The sequence below is a fragment of the Dermacentor albipictus genome, unplaced genomic scaffold, assembly GCF_038994185.2.
Source record: "Dermacentor albipictus isolate Rhodes 1998 colony unplaced genomic scaffold, USDA_Dalb.pri_finalv2 scaffold_30, whole genome shotgun sequence".
NCBI lineage: Eukaryota > Metazoa > Arthropoda > Arachnida > Ixodida > Ixodidae > Dermacentor > Dermacentor albipictus.
Genome location: NW_027225584.1, coordinates 976,403 through 995,422, shown reverse-complemented (window position 1 = coordinate 995,422; position 19,020 = coordinate 976,403). Strand labels below are relative to the sequence as shown.

The 19,020-nt window shown below is 45.4% G+C and overlaps 1 protein-coding gene across 2 annotated transcripts in view; it reads right to left on the bottom strand.

Moving 5' to 3' along the window:
• The window catches only part of LOC135908445 (uncharacterized), a 121,704-nt gene that overhangs the window by 78,152 nt on the left and 24,532 nt on the right, over window positions 1-19,020 (bottom strand). For both annotated transcript variants that reach the window (XM_065440218.1, XM_070529767.1), the window contains one exon: window positions 13,291-13,334. In XM_065440218.1, coding sequence (XP_065296290.1) covers window positions 13,291-13,334 — 44 coding nt within the window. The remainder of the gene's footprint in view (window positions 1-13,290; window positions 13,335-19,020) is intronic.

Here is a 19,020-nt window from a genome sequence, read left to right as displayed (position 1 = left end):
GACAAGCAGGCTGTACTGGCAAATGCAAAAAAGTTAAAGGCAACAGAACTTAGCATATCGGAAGACTTTTCGGAAAGTGTGCGAAAAAAAAGCAAACAGCTATGGGAGTACGCGAAGGAGCACCGAACAGAAGGCGATAAGGTAAACCTAAAGTACGACACACTATACTTAAGACGAAGTATGTATATGATGAGTCGCTCAAACAGGTTGTACGGTCTGCTTGACAGGAACGGCCACAGTACTCCGCTTTCACAATACTCGTAGTAAACTACAGAAGTATTCGCAACAAAACCAACGACTTTTTCAGCCTTCTGGAAATTGCGAAGCCAACTGCATTATTTGGAACCGAGTCGTGGCTAGACGGCGATATAGGTGATACCGAAGTATTTCCCGAGGGCTATGTTTGTTATAGGAAGGATCGCGGTCGTCGTGGAGGAGGCGTTTTTATTTTAATTCATGGGACAGTCGACTCCCGGAAGCTTGACGTTGATGTTGGCCAAAATGAATCAGTATGGGTTCAACTTAGGTTACAGAATGGGAAATCTCTTGCAATGTGTTCGTTTTATCGTCCACCTGGAAGCCCGGTTAAAGTGCTGAGTGACCTGTCTGATACCATGGAAACAATAGACGCCGGTATCTTATTCATAGGTGGTGGCTAACTTACCTGAAATTGATTGGTCCCGACCAAGCATTACAGGTAACTTAGGAAATGCGTCAAGTAAAGAAATAATAAGGATATGCCACTCCTTCGCATTATCTCAACTGGTGCTAGAACCTACTCGAGGAAATAATATATTAGATTTGCTGTTCACTAACCTTCCCATGGTAGTGCACTCTACAATGACAGTACGCGGAATAGGGGATCATGACACTGTCGTTTGTAATATGCACCTCACATACGCTAAAATTGTTAAATGCGGCCAGCGACGCATATATGCTTACAAAAAAGCCTGTACACTTGACATATGTCGAGCACTAAACGCATATTACGATGTTTTTGAAACCTTATCAGAATCAAATGACGTGCATGAACTGTGGCGCATATTTAAAAGCAAAATCTTTGAATTGCGAGAACAATACGGTCCATCGTGGTTGATGACGTCACGGCGTGGCAAAAGTAAGTTATGGTATACAAAGGAAGTACGCAAAATCGCCAAGCGAAGGCAGTATGCTTACGCTAGCTACAAAATGAACCGGTCGGCCACAAGAAAAGTTAATTTCCATCAACTTACAAAAGAAATCAAAATTGTAGTGAAATAGGCCAAGGAAAAATTTTTCGGCTCTTTCCCATCGCGAATTAAAAACCAGCCTAAAGTATTCGGGAAGCTTATGAAAATGAATAGAAAGGACGACTTATCAATTTCCCCCTTAGACGATGCTGGCATCGTTGTCTGGCCAAAGCAAAATGCTTCAACTCATTCTTTGCTTTGGTGTTCTCTGCACGGGGAAACAGCAGCAAAATGAATAAAAATTTTGGCAAAATGGGTGGTGAACCAATGGAAGACATTTTAATTGATCAGAGAAGAATAGAACTGATACTAAAGCGGCTGGACGTTGGTAAGGCTTGCGGTTCTGATGGCTTACCTGATACATTACTATCATCGTGTGCTCACTGTCTCAAAATATCTTCGCGTTATTTTTGATAAATCATTACAAGAAAGTGCCTTACCTGATGATTGGAAATCTGCAAATGTTGTCCCTGTGCACAAGTCGGGACCCCGTAATAGTGTATTCAATTATCGACCCATTTCTTTGGCATGTATTGTTTGCAAAGTGTTTGAACATATCCTTTGCAGATACTCACTTCTAAGTCCTCGGCAACACGGATTTTGTACGGGTTTTTCCTGCGTTAACCAGCTAACAGAACTAACACATGATATAGCAAGTGCATTAGATAACGGCTGCTCTATTGATTCGGTTTTTCTATATTTTGAGAAAGCTTTTGATGTTGTTCCCCTCGATTTATTCGTAGAGAACTTATCATGGTATCATTTAAATACATCAGTTATTGCTTGGATTAAGGAATATTTAAGCTCAAGACACCAGAAAGTAGTTTTAAACAGCCAACACTCGGATGACATTGAGGTAACATCAGGAGTACCACAGGGATCTGTCCTGGGCCCTCTCCTATTTTTAATCTACATGAATGACATATGTGTTGATATTTCATCTTTTGTCCGTTTATTCGCAGATGATTGTTTGTTATATAGAGTTATTCATAATGAATACTATTGTCTTGCCTTGCAGGAGGATCTGAACAAGGTTACGGATTGGAGCAAAAGTTGGGGCATGCGTATAAATTTGCAGAAAACTGTTCACCCGTCTTTTAGAAGAAAACGTACTCCTCATCAATTTAAATACAAAAGCACTCAACAGCTGTCATCTCTATCCGAGTTCAAATATCTTGGTGTTTTTTTTTTTGCCTCCAATCTGTCATGGCACCGACATATTGAATACGTTTCAGCCAAGGCGTGTAAGGTACTAGGTTTCTTGCGACGAAATGCAAAACATTTTCCTTCGGAAACTAAGCAACTCCTGTATATTACGAATGTTAGATCTGTCCTCGATTATGCTGTTGTTCCCCTGGAAGGTTAGAACGAGTGCAAAATTTACTGGCTCGTTTTGTGTTCCGTAATTACTCTAGGCATTTCAGCGTATCACGTGCGAAAGAGAATCTTGGCTGGGAACTATTAGAGGAACGAAAAAAATCACTCAGGCTAAAGTTCTTTCATAACATATTTCATTCCAGAACTGGTATTGAACGCGATAAGTACATACTTAAGCCTGATTATGTATCCTTACGTCTAGATCATGTGAACAAGGTAAGAGAAATAAAATGCAAAACCGAAATGCTAAGAATGTCTTTATTTCGCCAGAACGATTTCGAACTGGAACAGGTTACCGCAGGACTCTAACAATCCTGCCTAATGATGCATTTTTTCTTCCTTGTTATAACACGTTCTTTTGATGAATGAAGTTGTGCTCTCAGGACCAATGCTATCTAACGATGTATCTTTCTTTTTCTTCATTAATATAACATATTCTGTTATTGACTGAAGTTGTGTTTCTCAGGATGTATATGTTGTGCCGTAAATTATTTTGCATTTATTATGAACTGACTTGTACTGTTTGTTGTATATATTGTTTGACCGATGACGCATCACTAGAAAAGCGTTGACGTATATACTGTATATACGATGACGCTTTTCTTGCGATGCAGCCGCGCGGGACGATGCCGTGGGTGCCATTTTCAATAACTGCGCAGTGATACCGGCAGCACCCCTAGCTTGGATTTTACGAGAGGAGTGAAACAGACATTCTTGGAAACTAGTTGCAAATGCCAGGTCCACATGCTAGACATGCGGCGGACCTTCAGATTTACTTTGGTGGAATAAAACGACTCGACTCCACACCAAAGCTCATTAGTGAACAGCTGGCGTCATTTTCGGTTTATTAACACCGCTCAGCAGTGTCAGACGGCAAAGCCGGCGATATAATTTAATTCTTCACTTACTGGGAGTCACTTAATTACAAAATTTTGATGCTAGTACAGTGTAATCGCGAGTGACATGACTTTTTTCTGAAGCGCGGCAGGTGACGGCCACGCCTCTTTTCGCTACAACATACGTGGATTCATTCGCAAAAAGGTCCATAAAAATCGCAGCATCACCGGAGCATGAAAATTGTAACTAATTGTGAAAGTTCAGTACCTTATTAGATTCGTCGGACAGTCCCACCGCTGTAAACCAGATGTAGGAGTCGTCGGACTATCTCGCCGCTGCCACCATTTGAAGGAGTTGAAGGTCTTAGAGAGGAACTCCGTGAACAGGATTTATTTACATATTTTACATTTTAAGGAAGATACATTGGCAGTCTAGCGCGACTCCCATATGGAGCCCGCAAAACTAACATACAGCAAACAGTTTACGAGCACACAGCTCACTACTACATTTCGAGCATGACAACGAGCACTCAGCTCCCGACGACGAGCACACTCTAGCAGCCGGCAAACACTGCTTATATCCTCTCCGCTTGACGTCACCGTTCGACGTCACCGCTCGACGTCACCGTTCGACGTCACCGCTCGACGTCACCGTTCGACGTCACCGTTCGACGTCACCGTTCGACGTCACCGTTCGACGTCACCGTTCGACGTCACCGTTCGACGTCACCGTTCGACGTCACCGTTCAACGTCACCGTTCGAGGGCCCCATGGACGGATTCCCAGTGGACGGATTCCCAGTGGACGGATTCCCAGTGGACGGATTCCCAGTGGACGCATATGTTCGTGTTGCACACACACACAGCTTTCAGTGCCGCACAGCTCTCTGTGTCGACGTCAGAGGCTTCGCGGAACTCTGCTCCGTCCCGGGTGGCGCTGCCGAGTACCACATTCCTGAGCTGACCGCGCGCCACGTGGCTGCCGGTCATCCGCAGTTCTCTGAAGGGCGCCCCGTCTGGTGGGCTTGGAACACGTGCAGCGGGCTGAAAGCTGGCACGTTGCCACCCGTACGGCCATTCCTAACAGCTCCTCCATGGCCCGGAAAATCTCGCCTGGCCAGTGCTGGCAACCACTGGGCAGGAAGAGAATGGCTGGCGAGCAAGCTGACGGCTTTGCTCTCTGCAACCCCTGCGTCCTTGGAATGCCTTCAACCACCTTTCAACAACTGGCACAGAAGAGTCGACCCGGCAACACAATACCGCTCAGCGTTCAAACGCACGGAATTAGCTGCTAACCCACCAGGCTTCCTATCACAATTTCCATGCAAGTCACTCAACTGGAAATCCCAAATTTTGCCCCAAAATTTCGTGCCGCCAAAGCGAGCGTTCACGTTCCTCCTGAGTTTCGACCAAACCCGACCATCGCGCTGCACAAGAGTAAAGGTTTACGCAGAATTAAACCGAAAGCTTTCAAAAACCAATACCCAAACATAACTTAAGCAGCTTAACTTTACGAACAGCCTGTTCCTACCCTATCACAGTGGCGTACTTATTTCATGTACTGCTGCCACTGAACCATCTGGCCAACTCCACAGGTACATCATCACAAACGCGCTAAGGTTGTGGTCCCTATTCCGAACACGTGCTTGCATCATACGAAGTTTTCATCACGCTGACTCACATTTGTTCCTTTAATCCACACAGGACACGTTCCTTAAACAAACAACCACACTTGCGTAACTTACGCAACACCGAGGAACCTTTGAACAAATGTGTCTTTTACTAACTAGCTCTTCGCACGCGTACTAGAGAAGTCAGAACACGGCTGCCCTCGACACACACGAGCAACCCAGTCATCAACGTTCTGCTTCCTTCCGTCCGCGCAGGACACGCGTTAATGGACCTAAGAGCTCTTCTCAGTGCAAATCACGCACTTACTGAAAATCTACGCGCTTAACCTTAGAAAGTTCAAAAAACACTTAAAAAGAAAGAAGGTTAAATAACACACACGCGCGTTACGATAGGCCTCTCAACGATAACCTTGACCTTCAGGTTACTCACGCACACGAAAAAGAAAGCCTATATACTTAGTAATGAACACCTCGCGATACTATATGTTTACAAAAACCGCGTCTTTTAAATCTCGAGCTTCTCGAACGAAAACACAAACAAAGCTCTTACTTTTACATATAGAAAGAAACTTAAATCGCGAGAATTACCGAGTGCTCAAAAATAAAACAAAACACGTTTCACTTCTACGGAAGCTCTCTTGGCTTCCCGCCCCCCGCTTCAAACGGTTACAACTGACTCACTTTTGAGCCGTAACCGAGGTGGTCGCGGTCCAAAAGCTACTCTTGCTACCATAGAAGAACAAAAAGGCTGACTCACTATCAGCTCCCCCAAGACGTTACAGTCCCCTTACAATTTGCGTCCTGGCGCCCCGCTTTCAACATGCCCTCGACTGACCGCGTCGCTACTCCCCACCTGGTCTCGTCTTGCCACCTTGCGCTTCTTTGTACTGCACGCTGAGCTTCGAAGAGAACGACGGAACGAAGTGGAATATAACTGCCCCGTGCCCCTTGTCCGCGTCCGTGCAGAACATGCTTCTCGGTCCCCCTTTGACCGGTTGCTCGAACGTGTTTGATGCGTCAACATCGTCCGTGACGACCACACCTTTCTTTTCTCCGCGCCCTGCCTTTTCGCGCCTGTCGCCGTCCTTGGCTTCGCTACATTAGCCACCGCATTCCGATCTTTTCGGCGCTTTCTCCTCGAACTCTCTTTCATGCCGTCATCTCGCGCCTCGTGCTGGCCGTTACACATCTCGTCGGCCCAGATCGGTCTCTTACCCGCACAGTCTGATTGATTTTTATTTAAATCAACATTCTCTCTGCCTCGACCGGCGGACAGCTCAACCAACTCTGGCACAATGCAGCAGGCTTTACTCGAGTTATGCAACTCGCACTCTTGCGAACTGCCCTCTACTGCATTGCCCAGCTCGCACATCACTTCTGCACGTAGATCTGACTCGACATGGGTGCTCGCATCTGTCAAGTCCGTAGTATTCTGTACCTCGCTAACGACCTCGCTACCATGAGGTGCGACGCACACGCGCAGTAACTGTGCCAATTTGTTCGCAGCTGGCCTAGCTGTCTCTACAGTCCTCTGTTGGCACAGCACCTCGTCGCTCTCACTCCGGCCTTTAACCGCCTCTGTTGCCACTAAGGCTTCGTTAGCTGCTAGCACTTCGAGTTCACCTATGAACGTGCTGCTACTCTCACAGGTACTACTACTTTCCTCGGCTTTTGACGAAAATCCGCAGTCTACTTCCTCACACTTTCGCTGCGTCCAGCCTACAGATTTCTCAAGCCGCTGTTGACTTCCTGCGTTTAGCTGCTGCAAATCCTGTATCTATTTCTTTACTGCTGCAATTTCTTTTTCAACCTCCTGCCGTTTCTGCTCCCGCTCTTGGCGTTTTCTCTCGCGCTCTTGGCTTTCTTGCTTAATTGATTCCTGTTCCTGTCTTTGTCTTAGAATTTGGTTACTTAGGTTTTCGATTAGTTTCAAATCATTGCTACTTGCGAGAATGGTTTTCCGAATTTCTGCTTCCGTCAGGTCCTTCTCTACGTCTACCTCGAGCTCTTAACACAACCACAACAGGTCAGCTCCCGTCAAACACTTTAGGACCATGGTCGCTACTTTAAGCTTTGGCTCTGCTGTCACACAATACTTGCTGCGATACCTACGCAAATCAGAATACAAGTAAAAGATCCCAGCGAATCAAATCCAAAAACACAGTGAAATTGAAGCCTGGTAAATCTTACAGCTAAAACCAAACGCTTACCCGCCTAAGCAGCACCATATCACCAGTCCTTCCCCGCCGTATCGAGTCAGTTACCAGAGGTGGTCAATCTCAAGTCGCCTCCAACTTGATCAGGATGCCGGTCGGTCACCATGTGCCAACGTCCGTCAGCTGCCGTTGCTGTCTCCGAGTCGTAGGCCGATTTACGAGCCGTAGGCCGATCTAGGAGCCGTAGGCTGATCTCACTGCTGCCAACCAGATATTAGATTCGTCGGACGGTCCCACCGCTGTCAACCAGATGTAGGAGTCGTCGGACTATCTCGCCGCTGCCACCATTTGAAGGAGTTGAAGGTCGTAGAGAGGAACTCGGTGAACAGGATTTATTCACATATTTTAGATTTTAAGCAAGATACATTGGCAGTCTAGCGCGACTCCCATATGGAGCCCGCAAAACTAACATACAGCAAACAGTTTACGAGCACACAGCTCACTACTACATTTCGAGCATGACAACGAGCACTCAGCTCCCGACGACGAGCACACTCTAGCAGCCGGCAAACGCTGCTTATATCCTCTCCGCTTGACGTCACCGTTCGACGACATCGTTCGACGTCACCATTCGACGTCACCATTCGACGTCACCGTTCGACGTCACCGTTCGACGTCACCGTTCGACGTCACCGTTCGACGTCACCGTTCGACATCACCGTTCGACGTCACCATTCGAGGGCCCCGTGGACGAATTCCCAGTGGACGAACTCCCAGTGGACGAATTCCCAGTGGACGAATTCCCAGTGGACGAATTCCCAGTGGACGGAGTCCCAGTGGACGGAAATGTTCGTGTTGCACACACACACACAGGTTTCAGTGCCAGAGGCAGTGCCAGAGACGTCAGAGGCTTCGTGGAACTCTGCTCCGTCCCGGGTGGCGCTGCCGAGTACCACATTCCTGAGCTGACCGCGCGCCACGTGGCTGCCGGTCATCCGCAGTTCTCTGAAGGGCGCTCCGTCTGGTGGACTTGGAACACGTGTAGCGGGCTGAAAGCTGGCACGTTGCCACCCCGTACGGCCATTCCTAACAACCTGTACTAAATAATGGATGGCCTTAAGTAAATAAAACGGCTCCAACATGTCGAAATCGGCGATCTAAAATGTTGATCACCAGGGATCGATTTTAATATGTGTGGTAACAAGAGTTAAAGACATGCATTAATTTTTTTCGGACTGTCCGATTTTTTCGGATGTTTTCGCAGCCCCTAGGGAGTCCGAAAAATCAAACGTCGACTGTACAACCGGTGAAGAGGATGCTTCAAATTATACATGGAGCGAACACATAACGGAAGGAAGATGAGAACAGAAAGGACCGATGCACTGAGGAATTAACAAGGAGCGTGCCACCGCGTTTTTGAAGGAGCTTGAGCTCAAGAAAACAGTCTTGGCTGATGCAGAGATGCAGCTGTCCCTCCTCTAAACCAAAATACTCTTTAAAGCAGTGAAACTCAACACAGATATTGTGTGCGGGCTGAGAGTATGTCAGGACAGTTGAGGTTGACTTCCCAGCTGCTGAAAGAGAATCTTAGTTGTGACAAAGTTCAGGCCTCATACCGATGAGCTTGCTACCAGCTGATAGAAATAGCTCATATTCGGTAATATTTACTGCTGTATGCATCTCGTTTTCATTCGTATTTGAAAATGTTAGAATCGACTCGGAATCGGTTTTACCATTTTTTTCCGCTGTGCATTTTACTATCACCTTTCTGTTCTTTTTGAATAAAATGGATATTACTGCTTACTATTCAATCTGGATTATATCATTTTTTTTGTTTCAACATGCTGACTAGAGTGCGACAGCATCAGGCAACATGGTGTCAGCCCGTCTTGACATAAAACAGTTCTGGCTCATTCAGGGAATTTCGCAAAGGTGCTCAGGGAATTTGGAAATGTCAACTTGGTAGACACCCTGGTGTGTTTCTCGCCATCATGCAGCTAGCTTCACTTACCTGATGCCTGGTATACATAACCATCCGAGGTCTCCATAGCTGAACCATCCTTGTTGTGAAGCAGGTTAACTTTTTTCTCGACACCCTATAGAACGAGCTTCAGTGTCGTCTGCTTAGGGTTGGCTGGAACGTAGCAAGCCATGTCTGCACTTTCTCGGCACCTCTCATTGGGCTGGTGCATGGCGGCCAAGAACCAGTGCAGAACTAGGCCTGCACCTTGACAAAACGAGGAATGAAGGGGGCAGAGGGCACGCGCGGCACCAGAAAAACGAGGACGACTGTGCTGCACCCTCTGAACTGGTGCAGCTGGTGCTGCCAAATCGAAGAGACCCTTAATTCAAGCCACCAGATAACTTAACCGATCACACCAGTCCAGTCATGGTTGAATTACAAGAAGTCATCTCTACAAGCAACATAAGTTGCCAAAATAATGCGCATGGGTAACCAGCTCTAAGTGCATAGTTATCGGCTTTTGATGGTCTACTTGCCTTCCATGACAGTCTTTCCAAAAACATCCAGTATCTTATGGGGCTGAAAAGCTCCCATAGGCCAAATCGCAAGGCTTGTGATGTCAGAATGAGCAAACTAAATTTGGGCACCAATTCTGCCATTTATGACAGTAAGCAGGGGGGTGGGGAGAGGGTGTTGGTGCAAGGGCCATAAATCGCCATAGGATGATGGCATCCCGAATGAGTTCCTATATAGATATGCTCCGTGGGTTGCTAAATAGCTTACCATAGTCTTTCAATCTTCGCCCACCCAGGGAACATTTCCTACAGCCTGGAAGCAAGCTAAAATAATTCCAGTTCACAAAAGTGGGAGCACATCTGAGGTAGGAAACTACAGGCCTATTTCTCTTACAAGTACCTGCTCCAAACTACTTGAGCATATAGCTTGTAAACATCTGTCAAATTACCTGGAAGCTTACAAGTTATTATCACCAGCACAACATGGTTTTCGCAAGAAGTTGCCTACAATAACGTAGCTTGTTCAAACCGTTCACGATCTTTCACAAACTTTAAATTGCCGAGGACAGGTCGACCTAATTTTTTTAGACTTTGCCAAAGCGTTCGACAAAGTATCACATCCTAAACTCCTCTTAAAAACAAATGAAATATTTAGAAATCCAAACATCACTAAGTGGCTTAAATCCTACCTTCAGTCTCGTGAGCAGTATGCTGAAATAAATAAAATTAAATCCATGCCCAAACCAGTTTTGTCTGGAGTACCCCAAGGCAGTGTCCTGGGTCCCCTTTTATTTCTTATATTTATTAATGACTTGCCTTCTGACATAACTGTTCCACTAAGGTTGTTTGCAGACGACTGCGTCATTTACAACAGGATCGAATCTTTAAGTGACCAGTTAGAACATAACAACAATTTACAAAGAATATTAAAATGGTGTAATGAATGGCAAATGTCACTGAACCCAGTAAAATCAGTTTGTATGACTATAACAAGAAAGAAAGTGACTTTGCGGTACAAATACAGCATAGGTCCACAGGAACTAAAAAGAGTAACAATATAAATATCTAGGACTAATAGTTACTCAATATTTGAGATGGAATGTGCATATCAATCAGGTGTGTAGCAGGGCAAATAAAGTATTATGGGGTCTCAGGCGAAGACTCTACAGCGCAACACCTGAAGTGAAAAGTTGGCATATAAGGTATTAGTAAGGCCAATTATAGAATACGCCAACATTCTATGGGATCCACACATTGTAACCAACCGTCATAAATTGGACAGAGTTCAACGACTCGCCTCCAGATTTATATTTAATAAGTATCAGCGTGTGCACTCTCCTACTGAACTATGCAGACGTGCAAACATCTCCGCTTTAGAACTAAGGACTAAGTTTGACTGACTGAAATTTTTATACTTAATTATTCATAACCAGGTTAAACTTAATTTCACTGATTTCTGTATAATTTCACCAGATGAGCGCTCCAGGCACAAGCAGAGTTTATACATACACCCGCCCATTACACGGAATGATATATTCAAGTACAGTTTCCTTCCTAGGGCGACCAGAGAATGGAATGAATTACCGAATCTACTTGTCACATGTTCCTCTGTCAGTGCTTTTACTGCTGGTTTGGAGAATCTCATTTTTCCGGATATGACTGCATCATAGCATGTGTTTCTGATGCGCATATTGCGAGTGTTTTGTCTTTGATCACTGCATGTCACTTTTTACAGATAATGCTGTTGTATTGTTCTTTGTTCTACATGTCCCGATGTTTTGTATATTTTATTTGTATTTCTATCCACTCCTGTAATGGTACATCCTTGGACTGACAGTATAAATAAGCAAACAAACAAACAAGCGTTAAGACGACGACGAAGGCTAGTGAAGCATGCCAAAACAGAAGATATACTACAAAGGGATGATATACTAAAACGTGTTGGTGCCAAATAGCACTACAGCCTCATCAGGACCCTTGCACGCAAGGCCCTGGAGGCGTGTACTCTGCTAACCACTACTATTGCAGCAGCACCCTCCACAAGGAGGATGCGCTAGGAATGGCATGGAGCAAAAAATATTTGATTTAATTTTTGCATTATTTGTGTATCGAAACACAGTAACAGAACATAAACAGAATTGCGGCTCCACAAACGATTTAACCGCAACTATTACATGAACAAGCAGCAACAGCATACGCAATTCAATATGTGGAGTCTGGTGCCCTGAAAAAGGCAGGAACGAAAATAAACCGGGCAGGTTAGTCTAACAAAGCACGTCAAACACGGACTTCGAGCGGTGTGCGAAAAAAAAAGTAAATTATGGAGTTTTACGTACCAAAAACACGATCAAATGAGGCACGCCGTAGAGGCGGACTCCAGAAATTTGGACCACCTGAGGTTCTTTAACGTGCACCTAAACTTAAGTACACAAGTTTTCTTGCATTTTGCCCCAATCGAAACGTGGCGAAATGCAGACAGAAGTCAGCAATAAATAGAAGCTCCGCCTGACACACTACATCTGAAGTATGCCATTGCTTTTACAGCAGCAAAATACCTTTCTGTAAATTGCGAATTCACTTCTGTTCAATGCACATACCACTGAGGATTCTCGTCATTAAAATGGGGACATGCGAGCTCCACATGCTAAGGCTTCTCTTGTGCATGGGTTCATCTTGCAAGCCACATTACACTTTCTGTGTCATAATACAACCAAACAATGCTTGCATGGGCTGTTCACAAAAGTGACTTTACCACCACTACGTCAGCAAATTGCCTCGCAATAAAGCTAGCACTACAATTATGCTGAGGGTCTACTGATTGACGAGGAATGCACCATTTGCGAAATTGCCATAACAGTGATTACACAACAGCATGCTGTTCTTGTTCTGATTTTCTATCAAAGCTACTGTTACGAATTGTTAGGCACTAGAGCTTCCTTTCATATCTTTGGTGTACTTTCATTAGGACTCTTGCCTTGAATTGTTTTCTTTTGCAAAATTTGTTATCTTTTGAAGAATTTAGACCCCAAGAAAGCATTTTACAACTAAAGCAAAATTACATTCAACACCATGAAAAAATGTCTTTAGCGAAAAAGATTTCACTGAAGAAAAGTGAATGAGCCCTGCCACGGTTATATTAATACTGGTAACAGGCACATGTTAACTTCCAATATGCCAAGCACTAGTCATAAAATGGAAAATAGGCTTGCCATAGCAAACTTATTGTGGAGAAGCCAGCTTCCAACACCCCTGCTACAGTGTGCAGGGGCCTTGAATGTATTGACATTCAAAGGCTCTCAAAAAGCACCAGTGTCGATACACAGAAATGTGCATGCATCTGTGAATGCGGCACACAACATCCAGTGACTGCTGAGGATATGCAATGATATATGATATGATATGCAGTGACTTTAATTTGAGTTTTCAACATATAAAATTGTACCTGGCAAAGATTATGCGTGAAAAAACGTCTCAGACTAGGCCCTTCAGCAATGCTTAGAGGCCATTGGTTAATATGGGCTAATATGGTTAGTTGATGCACATACATGTGTGCATCAAGGAATGCTTGGCGAAAACCCACTCACCACAGCTGGAGCTATGCATTTCTGACAGTTCGGCCGTCGACGACCTGGAAGCACAAACGTGAACAATTAGAAGCTTGTCACTTGACTGTATGATTCACAAAGCAGCTCTCACAACAGGAATTTTTGTATACTATAATGAAAACAGACAAATATCTTACTGCCGTGGCTTTACGACAAGAATCATGGTCAGAACAGATTTCTTCCAAGATTTGGAACAACTTTAGTGGCACTTCGTTTCTTGTTTTAAGCTCAACTGTGTTATGCTGTTAAATTCAAGGGTAATTAGGAGTCATTTTCAGTTGTAATTTCCCATGACCAAACAAACTGCAGCACTTTCTCGTGGACAACATTTGGACAGGTACACTCGCAATAGGAATATTCTTTGTAATGTTCTAAAAACCTTTTGTGCCTGTGTACTACTCAACAAAGTCTAACAGTTACTACTACTAGAGGTCAAACAATACTAACCATTGCCAAAGAATGAAATGACAAAGAATTACTCAAATTAAATTCCGTGCCAAAGCCAAGATCCGCTTACCAGGCATGCCGTAGTGGGAGAGACTCTGGATTAATTTGGACCATCCAGGGTTCTTTAACGTGCACCTAAAATCTAAGCACACAATCGTTGGAGCTGGGATCGAACCGCAACCACAGCAGCTCAACACCACAGCCGCCAAGTTACTGCAGCAGATAAATTCTCCTCGAGTGTACATAAGAGATGCAACAAAGACAAATCCCCATGTGCCGGTTCAATTGCAATGATAGCCCAGAACGCTGGCACCAGACTTTCACTGTATGCTCAGTTTCACGCAAGAGGAAACACTGTGGAAGTTACGTACATGGTGCAGTCATGCAGGTCTTACTCTGCGTTTTACAGCATAGTTGTTTATTATCTGCAACACTTTCTAGAGGATACCTACTTCTTAAGTTTCAAATACCACTTGCGGACGGAAGCTTAAGTCAAATCGTGCAGTATTTACGCACCTTTGCAATTCCAGTAAGAGACATTAGTAGCTAGTGGGGTGCTAGGCTGCTGGTCACAGAAATGGCTCGCCACAACGCCTTGCATCACGAATGCAATAATTACATCATATTTTTTACAACATAAAATTAAGGCAATCTTGCATCGAATTGCGTATGGTGCACACCCAATCTTTATTTCATTAGGACACTATTTTTTGGTTGAGAGTCTGAGCAGTAAGAGCAGTCTCGGTAGCCTTCGAAGCATTGCATGCTATGTAGAAAACCACTTACCGTCGTCGGCTACATTGCACAAATAAAAAGGTACATGCACACATACTACATATATACATACACATATATACATATACATATATACATACAGAATAAAGATGTATATGACAATATTGAAAGGTATATATAGCGGCTCCACCGCCACCCTAGTCCTCCATAAAGAAAGCAACAAAATCCCAATAAAGAAAGGCGTCAAGCAGGGAGATACGATCTCTCCAATGCTATTCACAGTGTGTTTACCGGAGGTATTCAGAGACCTGGATTGGGAAGAATTCGGGATAAGAGTTAATGGAGAATACCTAGGTAACCTGCGATTCGCTGATGATATTGCATTCCTTAGTAACTCAGGGGACCAACTGCAATGCATGCTCACTGACCTGGAGAGGCAAAGCAGAAGCGTGGGTCTAAAGATTAATCTGCAGAAAACTAAAGTAATGTGTAACAGTCTTGGAAGAGAACAGCAGTTTACAATAGGTAGCGAGGCACTGGAAGTGGTAAGGGAATACATCTACTTAGGGCAGGTAGTGACCGCGGATCCGGATCATGAGACAAATAATCAGAAGAATAAGAATGGGCTGGGGTGCGTTTGGCAGGCATTCTCAGATCATGAACAGCAGGTTGCCATTATCCCTCAAGAGGAAAGTGTATAACAAATGTGTCTTACCAGTGCTCACGTACAGGGCAGAAGCTTGGAGGCTTATGAAAAGGGTTCTACTTAAATTGAGACGACGCAACGAGCTATGGAAAGAAGAATGATGGGTGTAGCGTTAAAGGATAAGAGCAGATTGGGTGAGGGAACAAACGCGAGTTAATGACATCTTAGTTGAAATCAAGAAAAAGAAATGGACATCGGCAGGACACTTAATGAGGAGGGAAGATAACCGATGGTCATTAAGGGTTACGGACTGGATTCCAAGGGAAGGGAAGCGTAGCAAAGGGCTGCAGAAAGTTAGGTGGGCGGATGAGATTAAGAAGTTCGCAGGGACAACATGGCCACAAATAGTACATGGCCGGGGTTGTTGGAGAAGTATGGGAGAGGCCTTTGCCCTGCAGTGGGCGTAACCAGGCAAAAAAAATAATGGTTCTTCCAATTTCACTGCAGGCATGTTTATGCTCAAATGTCACACAGCTAGCATTTCATGGTGCATTCATTTTAACTTTATGTTTTGGCGAATGGGATGGTGGTTCACAGGTGGTACATTCGCAGCCGTGTTAAGCCAGGATTTAAACTTCAAGAGACAGCTCTCATATTGGGTTGACCATCTGCATCACCAAAAAGAAAATGGGACAAGTCACCTCAATTGTCGGGTACACCAGAGGAAACGTGATAATTACACCAACTTTGACAACAGTTCACCGTTTGTCAGGGGCTGCAATTCAACGCGCAGTATTCAGTCACTGCTAAAAGAAGCAGTGAACTAGATATTTGTAATTGGGAAACTTAGACATTATATAAACGTTCTAGCTGTACTAGTGAATTACAAAAAAAATGATGGGGTTTTACATGCCAAAACCACTTTCTGATGAGGCATGCCGTAGTAGGGTACTCCGGAAATCTGGACCACCTGAGGTTCTTTAACAAGTGCCTAAATCTAAGTACACGGGCGTCTTCACACTTCGGCCCCCTCGAAATGTGGCTGCCATGCATTTTACAATAGGCTTCGTAAGCCAGAGAACTCCTGAACCTGAGAAATGCATTTGCAGTTAACACTGTTGCAGAAACACTTCAGCAAAAGGCGCTTCAGTGTATTCAGCAGAGTTACAGGCAATCAGAGTTGTCACAGTGCCCCCACTCCCTCAAAGCCTGGCACTGCAAAAGCTACGGCAGAGCAAGGCAGTGCCTGTAACGCTCAGCCTATTGAACCTCACGATGGCACACAGTTCAAATTTGATTTGGATATTCGCGTGAATGCAAATACTTCCAATTTGGGTGCTGTTGCATATGGGTCGTAAGCCCCAAGGGTAGCGTTGGCCTGGCGGCCTGGGGCGCAACTGGAAGCATCCGAAGGTGCTGGCAAAGCATGAGTCGACTGCTAACAGAACAACTTGTTTATTCTAGCATCGCAAAAGAGCGGCCCGTCAGGTCGACCGAAGTGGAGAGGCGGGAGAGCACGTTACTCGACAGAAGAAATCGGAGCCTCTCTCTTGGCGTCCGGGGGCAGCTGCTTTTATACTCTCGGAGTTTAGGGCAAGAAGGAACGGCTTGCGAGAGGCGCCCGTGACGGCGGGGCGCGGACACGCTGAGAGACACGTTGAGACAAGTGACGCATCCGCCGGGCCGGCGCCGGTCACACCTCGCTTCACAGCTGGGGAGCTCCTCTCCCCGGCTGCTGCGCTTTGACAAGCGTGGGCACCAACATGCACACACACACACACACACACACACACACACACAAAGACACGTGGCATTGAAACATGCCTGGACGCCCTTGGCGGGGAGGCGTTGCGGCAGCGCTGAACGGGCCAAAATGTCCGCCGCTTTGAACGAAGCCCCGGCGTCCATTGCATCTGCACCGGCTATACCGCGCGTCGTAGGCGAAACGTAACAGTGCCCACAATGTGCTAAACTCGAAAGCTATCCATCAGCTCATGGCTGAGCTCGCGGTGCCTCATCCCTTTGCTGTGGTTCAGTCTAGCAAATAGCCATATGCGGTATCCGTGTACCAGATGACGCGGGTAGCACATTTTCTTTCGCGCTGTCTGCCAATCGCACATATTTCCAAGGGTCGAACAAACCTCCTAGCGTGCGCGCAAACATTGGCGGCACACACCGACTAAGCTACGGATGCCGCACTCGCGACTCGCATTGAAAGGATCACCAACGTAATGAGCTTCAACCACAAAGGCCGGACACCTCGGTGTGCTAATCGGGAAGCAGACAACCAATCTGTCACATTTTGGCACTTGGGCCCCAAGACGAGTCACCCACAGATGACAATATGAGCACACTTGTGCTCAGCGAGCGGGCTCGTCACTGCGCTCCGTGGCAGCTACACTATGTACACTAAGCTGCAAACAGCTGTGTGCACAAAAGGGGTGGAGTACGTGCTTCCACTCGTGTGCTCCAGTGTGGGGATGCCATGTGGTGCAGACTGGCTTTGTCCTGCACCAGCTTGACCAATGGATAGCAGCTACATCCACTTTGCACATTCAGTGCCATAGCTCAATACAAAGGGAAGTCTGCGAAGGTGTCTAGGCAGGAGTGAGCATGTGCTGGCAAGCATACACATATGGGCCAACCTTAAAAAGACTGACAAATGTTCGGAACACAGCTCAAAATAGCCCCACTGACGAAAAAAAATAGTTTTGTATTGATTGAAATGAGCGCCTTATGCATCACTAAACGAGGATTTGTATATCTAATTCTTCAGAACAAATCTCGAAGTGACCTTTGGCGTTCCCATGGGGCTAAAAGACGACAGAAAAAAGATAGGATGCCCTCTCATATGAGGTATTTGTGCATGCAGCTCCTTGGTCTATCTTAGGTAGTGAAATAGAACACATTTTTTTTACGCATTTTTTATGTAACTCGCAACACACAGCTAAATCTATTGCGACAAGTAGAAAATTGATGCCGTGGCGTCCGAGGTCCAGTGGCATGTGTTGTAGCCTGTTCTCAAAGAGCACAGTGTGGCAGCTAAACTTGCACCCCCATGCCAAAGAGGGCACCACATTGCCACTAACTAGCAATAGTATTTGCAGCAGCCACAGATGTAGCAACTTATCACAGCAGCACTTCATTTTCGGAAGGGGTGAAGAAGTTAAAATGCAGAGGGTTAATGAAAGGTACACTCTTGCAAAAGGCACCCAACTTGCAAGGCCAGTTATAGACATCGCTCCCACTTCTCAGTGTTGCTGGTGTGGGAATCCATTTCTTTAGAGATTGCTCAGATCAAGAAATTCTGCTTACAAAATTTCTACTGGCTTTCCAAGTTACCGCCGCGGGTATAAACACTTCCGAGGACGAGCATGTCATTGCGCCATAAAAGACTGGGTCCTCAAAAATAAGTTGTCAAACCCTTTACATTTCACATGGTTGACAGCTAGTCGAGTGTCCAAAGCCTATCAAAATTGGCGAGACCCGACTGCTACGACACAAATAAGCAGCGTGGCCAAAGCTCATTCCTACAGCCAGCTGACGTGGCGAAGAGTTAGCAGACAATAGTACGACAGTCGCACTTCCAGAAGTATACAGTTCTGATCGAAATTGGAAATGCAAATTTTCGCTTACTTCAGCCTGTTCATTAAACCGAGTCAAATGTACACAGCAACAGTAGGAAGAAGTGCCCTGATCCAGGCACCCTTTTTGATCATTATCATCAGCCTGATTATGCCCACCGCAGGGCAAAAGCCTCTCCCATACTTCTCCAACTAGCCCGGTCATGTACTAATTGTGGTGATGTCCCTGCAAACTTCTTAATCTCATCCACCCACCTACCTAACTTCCTGCCACCCCCTGCTACGCTTCCCTTCCCT